The sequence below is a fragment of the Prunus persica genome, chromosome G4, assembly GCF_000346465.2.
Source record: "Prunus persica cultivar Lovell chromosome G4, Prunus_persica_NCBIv2, whole genome shotgun sequence".
Classification (NCBI taxonomy): Eukaryota; Viridiplantae; Streptophyta; class Magnoliopsida; order Rosales; family Rosaceae; genus Prunus; species Prunus persica.
This window is the reverse complement of record NC_034012.1, coordinates 2,630,207-2,645,475: the sequence shown is the minus strand read 5'-3', so window position 1 is coordinate 2,645,475 and position 15,269 is coordinate 2,630,207. Positions and strand designations below refer to the sequence as shown.

General features: G+C 39.5%; 4 protein-coding genes across 7 annotated transcripts; 2 read left to right on the top strand and 2 right to left on the bottom strand.

Moving 5' to 3' along the window:
* On the top strand, positions 472–7,575 carry LOC18779862 (anthocyanidin 3-O-glucoside 2''-O-glucosyltransferase). Its single transcript, XM_007213432.2, has 2 exons — positions 472–1,840; positions 6,735–7,575. Exons 1-2 carry the CDS (start codon positions 473–475, stop codon positions 6,744–6,746), a joined length of 1,380 nt encoding a protein of 459 aa, XP_007213494.2. The 5' UTR covers position 472; the 3' UTR covers positions 6,747–7,575.
* On the bottom strand, positions 2,146–3,185 carry LOC18780208. The gene is made up of 3 exons (XM_020563182.1): positions 3,000–3,185; positions 2,595–2,715; positions 2,146–2,517 (listed from the first exon to the last, which is right to left on the bottom strand). Exons 1-3 carry the CDS (start codon positions 3,159–3,161, stop codon positions 2,465–2,467), a joined length of 336 nt encoding a protein of 111 aa, XP_020418771.1. The 5' UTR covers positions 3,162–3,185; the 3' UTR covers positions 2,146–2,464.
* Positions 9,075–12,683, bottom strand: LOC18779057. Of its 4 annotated transcripts, none has more exons than XM_020561501.1 (9): positions 12,254–12,683; positions 11,946–12,149; positions 11,300–11,794; positions 10,868–10,978; positions 10,727–10,759; positions 10,450–10,638; positions 9,979–10,209; positions 9,574–9,694; positions 9,075–9,496 (listed from the first exon to the last, which is right to left on the bottom strand). In XM_020561501.1, exons 1-9 carry the CDS (start codon positions 12,644–12,646, stop codon positions 9,384–9,386), a joined length of 1,890 nt encoding a protein of 629 aa, XP_020417090.1. In that variant the 5' UTR covers positions 12,647–12,683; the 3' UTR covers positions 9,075–9,383. The 4 variants fall into 4 exon arrangements, with proteins under 4 accessions (XP_020417090.1, XP_020417091.1, XP_020417092.1 ...); XM_020561502.1 differs by having other exon boundaries at positions 11,300–11,791; XM_020561503.1 differs by lacking the exon at positions 10,727–10,759.
* Positions 12,766–15,029, top strand: LOC18780693 (transcription elongation factor 1 homolog). Its single transcript, XM_007212241.2, has 5 exons — positions 12,766–12,943; positions 13,563–13,691; positions 13,850–13,920; positions 14,628–14,649; positions 14,747–15,029. The coding sequence occupies exons 2-5, from the start codon at positions 13,579–13,581 to the stop codon at positions 14,811–14,813; spliced, it is 273 nt and encodes a 90-aa protein (XP_007212303.1). The 5' UTR covers positions 12,766–12,943; positions 13,563–13,578; the 3' UTR covers positions 14,814–15,029.

The window sequence follows — 15,269 nt, the reverse complement described above, 5'->3', positions numbered from 1 at the left end:
TTGAATTTTTTTTTTTCCCGAACAAGAAGGAATTTTGAATGAAAGCACACAGATTTACTATGAAACTAATAGTATGCAACGGCCAAAGCTAGGGAGCAAACATATATATGTGCATCACCAACAATTCACCATTTAATCCACCCACTAGAAAAACAAAAGAAAAGAAAGCTGGATCGCCTAAAAACGACCCCGTCTTCCTCATATTTGTTGTGATCGAATACAAAGTATCTAATCCAACCACCAGTTTAGTTAATTTCTGCAAGAAGTTCGTGATTTGTTGTTAGGCATGCAAGACTCATTTCCAAGCGTGACGTTATTCATCTTCATCTCTCTCTCTCTCTAGGAACATTTTATTTTTAATTTTGGTTACAACAGCAGGGCTCCTGATTTGTGTTTGACAAAACTTATTATTTCCAATCTGTTCTAGGAACATTTGATGTCCTCGATTTCAGCTAATTTACTTGCTGCAAATATGACTGACCAAACCCTTCACATTGCCATGTACCCTTGGTTTGGCATGGGGCACCTGACCTCATTTCTGCACATCTCCAACAAACTTGCTGAAAGAGGCCACAGAATCTCCTTCTTTTCACCATCCAAAGTACAACAAAAGTTGGAGGCTTTTAATCTCCACTCTCATCGCATTTCCTTCATCCCAATCGACGTCCCACATGTGGACGGCCTTCCTCCCGGCACCGAAACCACAGCCGACGTTCCTTTCCCCTTGCACTCTCTCCTCGTGACCGCCATGGACCTCACACGCCCTGCCATTGAACAAGCACTTTGTGAGCTCAGGCCAAACTTTGTTTTCTTCGACTTCACACATTGGCTGCCCGAGTTGTTGCATAAGCTGGATATAGGCATCAAGTCTGTGCATTACTGCACAATTAGTCCTGCAACTGTTGGGTTTCTGATAAGCCCCGAAAGAAAACTTTTCGAAAAATCATTGACAGAAGCTGATCTTATGGAGCCTCCACCATCTTTCCCTGCATCATCAATCAAGCTACAAACCCACGAAGCTCGAGCGCTGGTAGGAGCCACATTGATGGAGTATGGGCGTGGGGTTACATTCCTGGAACGCCAAATGGGCTCTTTTAGCAACTGTGATGCCATTGCTTTCAAAACTTGCAGAGAAATGGAAGGGCCTTATTGTGATTATGTTGAAACCCAGTTTGGAAAGCCAGTGATTCTTGCAGGGCCGGTGGTGCCAGAGTCCCCAACTACAGAGTTAGATGAGAAATGGGCAAAATGGTTTGATGGGTTCGAAGCCAAAACCGTGATATACTGCGCGTTTGGCAGTGAATGCATTCTGAACAAGGCTCAGTTCCAGGAATTGCTATTGGGGTTTGAGCTTACCGGTCTGCCGTTCTTCGCAGCCCTGAAGCCACCCATGGGAGTCGAATCGATTGAGGCAGCATTGCCAGAAGGGTTTGAAGAGAGGGTGCAAGGAAGGGGAATTGTTCATGGGGGTTGGGTTCAGCAGCCATTGATATTGAAACACCCTTCTGTGGGGTGCTTTGTGACCCACTGCGGTTCGGGGTCTTTATCGGAGGCTCTGATGAATGAGTGCCGATTGGTGCTGCTGCCAAATGTGGGAGATCAGATCATCAATGCAAGAATGATGAGCAGGGATTTGAAAGTGGGAGTGGAGGTTGAGAAAGGAGATGAAGATGGGGTGTTTACAACGGAGGGTGTCTGCAAGGCTGTGAAAACTGTGATGGATGATGAGAGTGAGGTAGCCAAGGAGGTGAGGACCAACCATGCTAAGTGGAGGGAGTTTTTCACTGGCAAAGGGCTTGAGAACTCTTGCTTAGATAGCTTTGAACAGAAGCTGCATCAACTGCTTCAATGAATTTTCTGTGTATAACTTTAAAGGCCCCCTGATTGCTTTAATTCACACACACACGCACACTTGTATAATTTTTCCAATCTTATAATTGAGTTTTATTATTATTGAGCTTAATCAAGGGTCTTCTTCTTTGACAAACAGACAATACTTTAATTCTCACCAATTTCTTTTGTTATGTGTGTGACAAACGATCTTCTTAATCAAATTTTTTTTTTTCAAGTTCGTAAACATGTATTGAGAAGGAACTGAACATTGACTCTTCCTTTTCTAAGATAATGATACACAAGTAACTTTTCGACGTTTTATTCCTGGCGAGTAAGTTATATATCAGGCCACATCCACGAGAGTGACTTACTCAAAGGTAACAAACCACAACCCACAGGGTGCATCTTCCAATATCTCAAAGAGGGTGAACATTCTGGTTTGCTTCAGTCGATATATCTCAAAGACGCTCTAAGCTCTAAAACTCGACACTGCAGGTGCCAAACCACATGTAGTGCCACTGGCATCACCGAGATGTGCATGCTCATCCTTATACGCAATTACCAGACGATAATTATCGAACTGGCCTGGCCAAAGCAAAACAGGCATCGGGCTTTACTGAAATCAACAACTCTATGACAGCAACTCATTTGGACGCTGGACCTTAAGACCCGGTTCTGTTAAACCTATTTGAGACAATCTCAAAGGTTAGTGGCAGCTAATAACACAATAATAATAGATTACAAAAACAGCTAGCACTTACCAGGTGAAAGTTTTCGCCCTCTATATAATTCTTTTGCTAAGGGATTGGCAGCCCACTGGTTAACAGCCACACTGCTCAAAGGTTGGAAGCCCACTATCTTACCATCGGTTGACAGAACCACCTAAATTTTTCCAAAGAGTATGCAGAAATGTTAAAGACATTGAAAAGGTACAAGGAGGATAATCAACAATTGAGTAATAAGCCGAGAGCTACATGATCATGATTTTCCCAAATACCACATGATGGCAATGATATGGTACACCAGCATCCTAAAGATGTAACCTATAAGACATTTCTCCATATAGGTGGTCACAATATCTTAGAAATAATTGTGAAGGAGAAAGATAACCAAATTGAATGGTGGCTGAAAAAACACATGAAAGTAAACTTTTACACACAAGTTACCTGATAACTAGCGATATCTTGTGCTGATGCTTTCAAGTCTTCATCAATTTTCTCTGAAGAGGAAGAAAAAGTTGACATGTCTTCCCTGTTGGACGAATCTTCAACTACCATCCTCAAGTAATTTGGTACTTTACCAGTCCAAGCACCCACATCTGTTTCCATCTTGATCTCACCCGGCCAACCCAAGGCATCTTTCATCTTTTCGACAAGTGAGACGCAAAATGCTTCCAACTGTACAAACAGAGTCCCAAATTCATATTTTTCTCAGACCAACTAAGAAGCATTGTAAGATGAGGCGAAAAGGTAAATCTTTATTTTTCATTTAATCACAACCCTTTATTGAGTACACTTGTAGGAGAACTTCTATATATGCAACCTGCTTCTCATTCTCCCATTTTAGGAAGCCTCCAGTGAAAATTGTTCACAAACTAATTATAGATAAGTTCATTACAGAATCCAAAATATTTTCAATTTGATTGACATGATATTATCATTCCTCTCGGTGCATGCATACCTTCACAGCATCCACCGACTGATATAGTGCACCATCAACTTCAGATGATTGAAAAGACCTGTCTTCTCTCAAGTACTTTCCACCTTTATGTGGATAGGTAAAACCAAGTTGGCCAAGAGCACTGATTGTAATGAGAAAAATTCCACTTGCAAGGGTGACAGATAGCTTTCTAACAAGAAAGAGGCCGTCTGAAATAAACGTAACCAGTTAGCATTGCACCGATTTCAAATTCATTATCCAATCTGAACTCAATTGATCAAAGGGTCCCTGACATACCTGCAGCAATTGCAATCTGGGTTGACAACAGATCTAATAACAAAATTTTACATTTGTTTTACTAAAATCTTCACATGCATGCTTCAGGTCTTAAATGATTAACTTAACCAAGAGATAAAGCTAACATATGCACTGAAGTACCTTCTTATTTGACGAATTAGTGGAATTTGCAACGACAACACATGATAGTTGCTTATCCGGCATTGTGTGCTTTGGGCCACTGCCCTCAAGGTTTTGTTTTTAGGAACTCACGAGCAACTAACTTGCTTAACTTCAGAGTTCCCATGACTCCGAAGCCAGTGAGCTCCCAAAAGGCCTCGTGCTAGATGGAGGTGGGCATGTACATATAAGGCACATCACTCCCTCTCCGTTGGTCGATGTGGGATCGATGTGGAATATTACAAATTATGAGAAAATCACTTATTGTTAAAAATTGCTGTGAGAGAAATCTATAAGGGAAAGCAGCTAATGAGGTGCTTTCATTTTCTGATTATGTAGGAATCAATTTTGAAGAGACGCTAGGTTTATTGATTATGTTCAAATCATTTTCTAATTATACGGGAATTAGTACCAACAACACTTTTAATAAAAATTTTACCAAACGCCAAACTACTTTCTCTCACAGCAAATCTGACAATAATTATTTTCACAGCACAGCAATAACAAACTGACCATGAGTAAACAAGGACCCAATTATTTGGAACTCAATTTATAGCCCATTATTATTATGGGCTGACTAACAAGGACCAATTCCATAATTTTAAATCCATCTGGTCCAACCACAAAATTTGAAGTGTACAATTTGTTGTGACACCCCCAAAAAAAAAAATATATATTCACTTGATGTTTAGCTAGGAAAAGAAAGGGAGGCATTTTTTTTCACCACTTTAATCCAAGGTATGTATGCTCATCACCTTATTAACACTTGAAACATGTTTATAAGCATAATCATGATTATGCAAATCAAAATAAAAAGTTAACTATGGTTATGCCTATAGATACATATCAAGTATTAAGAAAAAATATGAGCATACACCTTAGATTAAAGTAGTGAGCAAAAATATTTCAAAAAAAACAAGGGTATCAACTCAATCTTATCCACACTATCATTAAAGAGAAAGTTCATTTTGAACCACTTTTTTGGCAAAGTTCTGCCTCTATTTATATTTGCATTAAATAAAAGAAAATTGATATTATTAAAGAGAAAGCTCATTTTGAACCACGTTTTTGGCAAACTTCTGCCTCTATTTATATTTGCATTAAATAAAAGAAGATTGATATTATTAAAGATAAAGATCAATTTGAACCACTTTTTTGTCAAAGTTCTGCCTCCATTTATATTTACATTAAATAAAAGAAAATGCATAGGTAAGAGTCCAACAATAAATAATAACGACCTCACAATAACGCCCTCACATCCCCACTTACCCAAATTTATCACCGCAACCACGCACCTCAACTCAAGAGCTTCCAACTACCTCTCCCTGCATTACCAAGCTCAAGCTCAGCACCACCAGGCTCAAACCCATCAAAATTAGGTGATTTCCTTGATTTCACCCAATTTACTTGCTGCAAATATGGCTGACCAAACCCTTCACATTGCCATGTACCCTTGGTTTGCCATGGGGCACCTGACCTCATTTCTGCACATCTCCAACAAACTTGCTCAAAGAGGCCACAGAATCTCCTTCTTTTCACCATCAAAAGTACAACAAAAGTTGGAGGCTTTTAATCTCCACTCTCATCGCATTTCCTTCATCCCAATCGACGTCCCACATGTCGACGGCCTTCCTCCCGGCACCGAAACCACAGCCGACGTTCCTTCCCTCTTGCAGCCTCTCCTCGTGACCGCCATGGACCTCACACGCCCTGCCATTGAACAAGCACTTTGTGAGCTCAGGCCCAACTTTGTTTTCTTTGACTTCACACATTGGCTGCCCGAGTTGTTGCATAAGCTGGATATAGGCATCAAGTCTGTGTATTACTGCACAATTAGTCCTGCAACTGTGGGGTTTCTGATGTGCCCGGAAAGAAAACTTTTGGAAATATCATTGACAGAAGCTGATCTTATGGAGCCTCCACCATCTTTCCCTGCATCATCAATCAAGCTACAAACCCACGAAGCTCGAGCGCTGGTGGGTGCCTCATTGATGGAGTTTGGGCGTGGGGTTACATTCCTGGAACGCCAAATGGGCTCTTTTAGCAACTGTGATGCCATTGCTTTCAAAACTTGCAGAGAAATGGAAGGGCCTTATTGTGATTATGTTGAAACCCAGTTTGGAAAGCCAGTGATTCTTGCAGGGCCGGTGGTGCCAGAGTCCCCAACTACAGAGTTAGATGAGAAATGGGCAAAATGGTTTGATGGGTTCAAAGCCAAAACCGTGATATACTGTGCGTTTGGCAGTGAATGCATTCTGAACAAGGCTCAGTTCCAGGAATTGCTATTGGGTTTTGAGCTTACGGGTCTGCCATTCTTCGCAGCCCTGAAGCCACCCATGGGAGTCGAATCGATTGAGGCAGCATTGCCAGAAGGGTTTGAAGAGAGGGTGCAAGGAAAAGGAATTGTTCATGGGGGTTGGGTTCAGCAGCCATTGATATTGAAGCACCCTTCTGTGGGGTGCTTTGTGACCCATTGCGGTTCGGGGTCTTTATCGGAGGCTCTGGTGAATGAGTGCCGATTGGTGCTGCTGCCAAATATGGGAGATCAGATCATCAATGCAAGAATGATGAGCAGGGATTTGAAAGTGGGAGTGGAGGTTGAGAAAGAAGATGAAGATGGGGTGTTTACAACGGAGGGTGTCTGCAAGGCTGTGAAAACTGTGATGGATGATGAGAGTGAGGTAGCCAAAGAGGTGTGGACCAACCATGCTAAGTGGAGGGAGTTTCTCTCCGGCAAAGAGCTTGAGAACTCTTGCTTAGATAGCTTTGAACAGAAGCTGCATCAACTGCCTCAATGAATTTTCTCTCTCATCTCCACAGTCCTCTCGTGGTGCCTCTCCTTCCGCCCTTTGGGGCGGCTCCCCCGCCACCTCTGGTGTGGCTACTCTGCCTCCTTTTTGTGTGGCTCTTTTCCTTTCCTTTCCTTTTAGTTTTTCCCTTTGAAAGCCCTTCCTCTCTTATATTTTCTCACACTTCTCCATCTGAAATTCCTCTCCCATTGCTCCATCACTTCTCCCTCATCTCTCTTTCCTCTCACCCCTCCACAACTCCGTCTACCCGTGTCTCTCCTCCCACCAAATCTCAAACCCAAATGCCCTATAACCCTAAAATTTACTTGGTTTGCCACTGAATTGCTGCGGTTGTTTTACTCCATCAACCCTTTCTCAGATCTAAGACTTGGATCTGCACTTGTGGGCTCTGTTTATCTATGGTCATTTTTTACCACTACTTGATTGATCGCTTGAGTATGATGCATGGTCGCCTGCTCCCCTCAATCCACACTCTTCAGATCTCCTCTTCCCTGGGGTTTTTGTATTTTGTGGGCTTTCGTTGTTTCGGCCTCCTATTTTGGTGTTTTGGTTAATCGTTTTATTAGTTCTTGAACTTTGGTTTCATTTTTGTTAAATTTTTCTGTTAAATACAAGAGCAAAATGGTTATTCGAGAATCACCCGTTAAAAATAGGGGTATTTTTGTAATTTACAAAATTAAATTTGGAAAAATGAGATTTTGCTGGGCAAGAAAGTCGAACTCGTACCCAATTTTTAGAAAGGTATAGAAAATTCCCATTGCGCTGCAGGGATGCTTTGGAAATTGTTGATTTCTTTATATATATATATACATCTAACATTGTGGGTAATATAATATTGATTTTTGCAAAAGCATACAACATAGAAAGATGGCTTATTATCACAAAATGTTCTTAAGGTTTACGAAACTATCAAATTGCATACTTAATTTTTTTTATTTTGTGTCATTGGTGGTCCTCAAGGTTAGTATGTGTGATCACAAATGGTCCCTGCCGTTAGGTTCCGTCAAAAACTCATTTAGTTTGCTGACGTGGTATATATATATATTATAAAACATCCCTGAAGTTCACGCACCTATCACAAATGGTCCATACGAAATTTTTTAATTTTTTAAATTTAAAATTCATAAAAAAATTTCTTTTTAAAATTTTATGAATTTTAAATTATTTTAAAATATATATTATTATTCAAATATATGTGACACTATATTATTGTAGACGTGGGCCTCATATATATGCCACATCAACAAACTAATAGAGTTTTTAAAAAATAATTTAAAATTCATAAAATTTAAAAATGAAAAAACTAAGGGTTTAGGATTCATAAATGGTCATCAAGATTAAAATCCTTCTATAAATGGTTTTTTCATTTATAAATAATTTTAAAAAGAAAAGCAAAATTTTATGAATTTTAAATTTAAACATTTAAAATTTTCGTAGGGGCCATTTGTAATAGGTGTGTGAACCTCAAAGATGTTTTATGATATATATGTATGTAATGTCAGCAAACTAACGGAGTTTTTGACGGAACCTAACGGTAAGGACTATTTGTGATTACACATACTAACCTTGAGGACCACGAATAACACAAAACAACATTAATGATGCAATCTGATAGTTTCGTAAACCTTAGGGACGTTTTGTGATAATAAGCTTAGAAAGATTGATTTTCGCAAAAGCATACAACATAGAACAAGACGATTGTTACTTTGGTTTCTCAGGCAGAAGGAAAGAAAGAAGAAGATTCCTTGAACCTTCTTGAAAGTAGTCGGTTTCTGGAGCTTGGTCTCCCCACCTCACCGAAAAAGAGAATAAAGAAAATGAAGAAGAGGAAGAAGAAAGAAGAATCCAACCCAACCTAACCTTCTTCTCGAAGGAACACCTCACGCAATACCAACCATCAGGTTCAGCGACTCCAGCTTTCTTCATCTTCTCTGCTACTCGACGAGATACTTTTTTATTTTTTATTTCCAGTTTTTTCCTTTTTAAAATTTTTTAAAAAAATATGAACGGATAAAACAGGTCGTTTCATGTCATTCGCAAATTGTAACGAGTTGCGTTCGTGTTTGATATTTTTCACCCGTTATCTTAATGGGTCGTGTCCGGATAACACGAACACAACCCGAAACCCGCAAATACGACCCGTTTGCCAGGTCTAGTTTTGGCACTGAAATTTCATTCTGTTAGACCAAAAAGAAAAAGAAAAAAAATTTATCTTTGTGTAATTTCAAAGGTCCGGTGATTGCTTTAATTCACACACGCATGTATTTTGCCAATCTTTTAATTGGGTTTTATTATTATTGGGCTTAATCAAAGGTATTGAGAAGGAACTGAACTTTTGACTCTTCCTTTTCTAAGATAATGATACACAACTAAATTTTTCTTGACGGGTAAGTTATATATCAAGCCACATCCACAAAGGTGACTCAAAGGTAACAAACCACAACCCACAGGGTGCATCTTCCAATATCTCAAAGGGGGGTGAACATTCTGGTTTGCTCCACTCGATATATCTCAAAGATGCTCCAAGATCTAAAACTCCACACTCCAGGTGCCAAACCACATGTAGTGCCAGTGGCATCACCAAGATGTGCATGCTCATCCTTATGCGCAATTACCAGACGACAATTATCGAACTGGCCTGGCCAAAGCAAAACAGGCATCTGGCTTTACTGACATCAACAACTCTATGACAGCAACCTCATTTGGACGCTGGACCTTAAGACCCGGTTCTGTTAAACCTATTTGAGACAATCTCAAAGGTTAGTGGCAGCTAATAACAAAATAATAATAGATTACAAAAACAGCTAGCACTTACCAGGTGAAAGTTTTCGCCCTCTATATAATTCTTTTGCTAAGGGATTGGCAGCCCAATGGTTAACAGCCACACTGCTCAAAGGTTGGAAGCCCACTATCTTACCATCGGTCGACAGAACCACCTAAATTTTTCCAAAGAGTATGCAGAAATGTTAAAAACATTGAAAAGGTACAAGGAGGATAATCAACAATAGAGTAATAAGCCGAGAGCTACATGATCATGATTTTCCCAAATACCACATGATGGCAATGATATGGTACACCAGCATCCTAAATATGTAACCTATAAGACATTTCTCCATATAGGTGGTCACAGTATCTTAGAAATAATTGTGAAGGAGAAAGATAACCAAATTGAATGGTGGCTGAAAAAACACATGAAAGTAAACTTTTACACACAAGTTACCTGATAACTAGCGATATCTTGTGCTGATGCTTTCAAGTCTTCATCAATTTTCTCTGAAGAGGAAGAAAAAGTTGACATGTCTTCCCTGTTGGACGAATCTTCAACTACCATCCTCAAGTAATTTGGTACTTTACCAGTCCAAGCACCCACATCTGTTTCCATCTTGATCTCACCCGGCCAACCCAGGGCATCTTTTATCTTTTTGACAAGTGAGACGCAAAATGCTTCCAACTGTCCAAATAAAGTCCCAAATTCATATTTTTCTCAGACCAATTAAGAAGCAGAGTAAGATGAGGCGAAAAGGTAAATCTTTATTTTTCATTTCATATGCAACCTGCTTCTCATTCTCCCATTTTTGGAAGCCTCCAGTGAAAATTGTTCACAAACTAATTATAGATCAGTTTATTACATAATCCAAAATATTTTCAATTTGATTGACATGATAATATCATCCTCTCGGTGCATGCATACCTTCACAGCATCCACCGACTGATATAGTGCACCATCAACTTCAGATGATGGAAAAGACCTGTCTTCTCTCAAATACTTTGCACCTTTATGTGGATAGGGAAAACCAAGTTGGCCAAGGGCACTGATTGTAATGAGAAAAATTCCACTTGCAAGGGTGACAGATAGCATTCTTAACAAGAAAGAGCCCATCTGAAATAAACGTAACCAGTTAGCATTGCACCGATTTCAAATTCATTATCCAATCTGAACTCAATTGATCAAAGGGTCCCAGACATACCTGCAGTAATTGCAATCTGGGTTGAGAACAGATCTAGTAACAAAATTTTACATTTGTTTTACAAAAATCTTCATATGCATGCTTCAGGTCTTAAATGATTAACTTAACCAAGACATAAAGAAAACATATGCACTGAAGTACCTTCTTATTTGACAAATTAGTGGAATTTGCAACAACACCACATGATAGTTGCTTATCCGGCATTGTGTAAAGATCTTCGTAATACATATCTATTATGTCCGCCAATCCAACCTACAAATTTTGTAAACCAGAGTCATAATATTCCATAAATCAATAGTTCACAACTGAGATTAAGTTACACTACACTTAAATGCTAAAGCAATTGTTAACGTGGCTCTATCATAAATAAACTCCTATTATAGGAATGAGAGGAGGGGAGAATGAAAATTCTTTATCACGTACATCATCATCCTATTTCATATAGATTTGAACTAGAAACCTCATTACATGGACACTTAACATGTTTAGCATGTCTTCAGTATCCAAATTACAGAGACCATGACAAGAAACACTGAAAGCAAGAAGACTGAAGACAAGGAAAGAAAAAAGTACCATTTGGGAGTGTGTCAAAAAAACTTCACACCAATTCTCTGCAGATTTTCTCCAGCCTTCAAATTTCACATCTTTATGTTGATTAGCATCAATTTGTAGCCGGTAAGCAGGAACATGCTCACTAGTCCAAGAACTAAACTCAGGACCACCAATCTTTTCCAATTTAGAGAGTGCAGTTGCTGTCCATCGATAGTACTTGGATTTTGTTTTTACAGGCTTAAAACTTCCCTTTGTTAAATTAAAATTCTTCAGCAAACTCTTGGCATTTTCAACTATCTCATCTTCAAATAGTTTGTATATGACAACTGAGGAATCTTTTGATACAGTCCTTTTAGGCTTTCGGAACCAGCGGACCAGATTACTTTTAGTTTTGCCCATGAAATCTTCAAGAAATTGTCTTTCAGTGTTTTCAAGAGCAGATATGCACACAACTTCTGCGAGCACAGACATAATCCGTTCATCCGATGAACTAAGGGTGAAGGATGGAGGGACCTGCTGATACGAAATGCATAAGAGAACTGAACCTATCAGTATCACATTGCACCTGCAGGACAGAGATTATTATGATATTACATTTTACAAGAAAGTCATGCTGGTGTAAAATTCCTTAAGCAGAAACCATTACAAATAAATAACAATGACAAACCTCTCTTGGGTTCTCCAGATCCTCCATATTCCTTTCTGTTCCAGGTCTAAAGATAACCAGTTCGAAGTTCCAAAGCAGTTGTAACACTACTTGTCTAAATGTCATGGAAAGTATGTTTCTGGACGTAGCGGTTGACAGCATATCTTCTGTGATGGACCTTCTCAGTTTACCAGCTTTTTCTTTAACTTTTCTAGCAGGCAGAAACTGTAAAAATGTCAATTTCAAACCAGCCATTCAGAGAAGAAAAAATCAAAAGGACATTGCATGCTTTTTATGAGAAACAAAATTATAGATATAAATGAACTGACCAGCCGGGTCGAGACTGTGCTGTGGGGGTCCGAATGGCCCGGGAACAAGGTCTCCACAACCATAGCTGGCATGCCCGAGCTGATATGCTCGTCGGCGGCTTGTCCTCCATCGGCTGCAGCTGCCGTCAGAGCCTGCTCGAAGTCGACGGCGCCGACTAAAGCGAGACAAGCCGAGTCGTTCTCGTACGTCCTTACTCCGGGAAGGACTCTCTCGTCGGAATCGGCCACGGCTTGGAGGACCTCTTGCTCTGTAAATGGGACATCTTTCTTAGTAGAACGGGCGAGGGTAAAATGGAGATTTCGAGGGGTTCCGAGGGTTTTAGTGGAAAGGGAGTGATGGGCTCTTAAGGGAAGGAGAGGATTGTAGAGAAAGACAGATTGAATGGACGCCATTAGTGAGTTTGAGCTCTGAACACGGCTTTAGGGTTTTTGAACGTTGGGGTTGAGAGGTTAGGGATAGTGCTTTCTTTTCTTGATTTTAATTTGAAAATGGGCTATATTTGGGTCGGGTTTAATTTAATCGGATCCTAAGTACGAAACGGCACGACGTCGTTTTGGTTCCCGCTTGAACCGCTTCGTTCTCCTGGGCACATTTTAAAGCGTTTCTCATTCACAGGTGGAGGGGAAACACTTCGACATCCAAAATCTGCAACAATAGTTAACAAGTCGGCTGGTTCTTCATCGATTTCCGTAAGTTTTTCCTTCTATCTTTTGTAAACGGTTTCTTTGGGGATTGATTGATGCAATTTCTGCATGTTTACACCTGTTTGGTTGCCGAGAAACGAAGAGGAAAAAGGAAAAGTAGTTCTTATATACACTTTAGGTAATAAAAAAAATTAAAATCCGAAACTTTATGTGCTTCTTGTTCTGGATGAAGAAAACAAGAAAAATAACAAAATTTGGGAAGTGATCGTATGAAATTTTCGCGTTTCTTTTTTCTTCTTTGTGAACCATAATCTGGTAGTGTAGGGTTTAAATTTTCAGAAGCAAAGAAAGCAAATTTTGCCATTGGACTGATTATATTTATTAAAAGTCATCTGAGTTTACATGTGGATTTTTTTTTTTTTTTTTTTTTCGTATGTTTGTGCTAATTTTGTGTCGAACGTAATCGTAACAAATTTTGCATTTCTTTTTATTTATTTATTATTTATTATTTATTATTTTTATGTTCAATTATGGGAATGAGATTATACTGAGCCATTATAAAAGGCTGAAATACTTGGCTGTGGCTGTGAATTAAAGGTGGAATTAGCAACATTCTTGTTTAAGCACTAACTTTCTTCCATTAATGATGAGATATTGACATTAGAGAAAGGATTTGAGCAATGGGGAAGAGGAAGTCATCGGCAAAGCCGCCTCCTAAGAAGCGGATGGACAAGCTTGACACCGTCTTCAGCTGTCCCTTCTGCAGCCATGGCACCAGTGTTGAATGCCGCATGTGAGCATTTTATTCAATCTCATGTCTGATTTATGAGTCTGTTTAACCGTATGTAAAGGAATGCATAGCACAGAATCAGTTTGGGAGGTTCATATTTAGCGTCAAGATTCTAGATTTTCTAGTCTTGTAACTCATTTTTATCGTTTATCTTACCTCAGTGACATGAAGAACTTGATTGGGGAAGCTTCTTGCAGAATATGCCAAGAGAGCTTCAGCACTACTATCACAGGTCTGTTCAACACTTGGTACCTTTGGCAGATTAATGCTTGTTTATGTATTTTGAAATCTTTTATTTCTTTTCGTTGGAGTCGATTTTCAACTAGATAATGTTTGTCACTGGAAATTTGGGATAGTAAAAACACAGCCTGTGGGATGATATTGGGTTTAGCCACCTTTAATCACTGATTCACTTTGGCTAAGGAGGATATGAAGCACTGCCGGATAAACCATGGCTCCAATCGGGGACCGGGCTACTGAAAAGCAGTCTTAAACAGGGAAATGTGTGATGGAGAGCGGAAAAAGCTTGTCTTTGTTTCACAGAAAAAGGACTAAGGAAATTTTGTTTCTGTAGTGGTGATGCTGGCATCAGTTGACCTGGTTGAAAATTATATGAAGGGCGATACCACTAGCCAAATCGCACTAATGCGGTTTATTTGCCCTACTATCCTACGGGAGCAATTTAAACTCTTAGTAAGTCTAGGCTAGGGCCCAGGCAACTCATTCTAGTCTCCCTGAGGTTTGGTAGGTGAAGCATTTAGCTTAAGGGGGGGCATGGCGAATCGCTGAAAGACCCTCATTTCAGGATCAGATTATGAGTTTTGTGTTGCCATATATGTCTGCCCTGGAAACTTGTTATGACAATGTAATTTCTCAGAATTGTATGCAGTTTTTTTATTTTTTTTATAACCAATTCTGATTTTCTTCTTGTATTTGCAGCTTTATCTGAACCAATAGACGTGTAAGTAATCTCTCTCTCTCTCCTTTCACACACTCATTTATGTGAGAGTTTTAACTCCGCAGCTATAATTACTCATGCAAAAGTTGTAACTCTGCAGCTACAGTGAATGGATCGATGAATGTGAGAGAGTTAACAACCTCGAAGATGATGGTGACGGTGCTTAGGAGAAAGCCAGGTTGATGGGAGCTTAACTATTTCGGGCGAAATCAGTTTGTATTGAATAATTTACTAATCCATCTTGAAACCATGCTTGTCATGCTCTTTAAATCTTTAGAGATTCCAATCCCTACGTAATGCAAAATATCACTATGTAACTTCTATGTGATGGTGATGCAATGCAATATATGTGATGTATGATAGCTTCTCGTTTTTGGATAAAATGGGGGCTGAAGCCGAAGGCAAACCTAACTACAGGCCAACCTAACATGATGAATGATGCATGATGCAATGGTGTGGTGTGGTGACCCTCTCTAATGCATTTAATTTAAGCACGCTTATGAGAATTGTAGCCCTCTCTAATGCAAATGTTTCACTTATTATTTGTCACGGGAAATGCATTTGTTTCCTTTTAAATGCTAAGTTATTACGGTCAGCAGAGCCGTACGTCATCATCGTCATGC

Excerpts from the sequence above, each read along its gene's own strand:
- LOC18780208 (XM_020563182.1), bottom strand. The coding sequence starts at position 3,161 with ATGGAAACAGATGTGGGTGCTTGGACTGGTAAAGTACCAAATTACTTG. Across the intron at positions 2,716-2,999 it reads AAGATATCGCTAGTTATCAG|GTGGTTCTGTCAACCGATGG; the intron begins GTAACTTGTGTG and ends GGAAAAATTTAG. Across the intron at positions 2,518-2,594 it reads AGGGCGAAAACTTTCACCTG|GTTTAACAGAACCGGGTCTT; the intron begins GTAAGTGCTAGC and ends TGTCTCAAATAG.
- LOC18779057 (XM_020561501.1), bottom strand. The coding sequence starts at position 12,646 with ATGGCGTCCATTCAATCTGTCTTTCTCTACAATCCTCTCCTTCCCTTA. Across the intron at positions 11,795-11,945 it reads ATCTGGAGAACCCAAGAGAG|CAGGTCCCTCCATCCTTCAC; the intron begins GTTTGTCATTGT and ends ATTTCGTATCAG. Across the intron at positions 10,639-10,726 it reads CCAGATTGCAATTACTGCAG|ATGGGCTCTTTCTTGTTAAG; the intron begins GTATGTCTGGGA and ends CGTTTATTTCAG.
- LOC18779862 (XM_007213432.2), top strand. The coding sequence starts at position 473 with ATGACTGACCAAACCCTTCACATTGCCATGTACCCTTGGTTTGGCATG.
- LOC18780693 (XM_007212241.2), top strand. The coding sequence starts at position 13,579 with ATGGGGAAGAGGAAGTCATCGGCAAAGCCGCCTCCTAAGAAGCGGATG. Across the intron at positions 13,692-13,849 it reads ACCAGTGTTGAATGCCGCAT|TGACATGAAGAACTTGATTG; the intron begins GTGAGCATTTTA and ends ATCTTACCTCAG. Across the intron at positions 13,921-14,627 it reads CTTCAGCACTACTATCACAG|CTTTATCTGAACCAATAGAC; the intron begins GTCTGTTCAACA and ends TTGTATTTGCAG.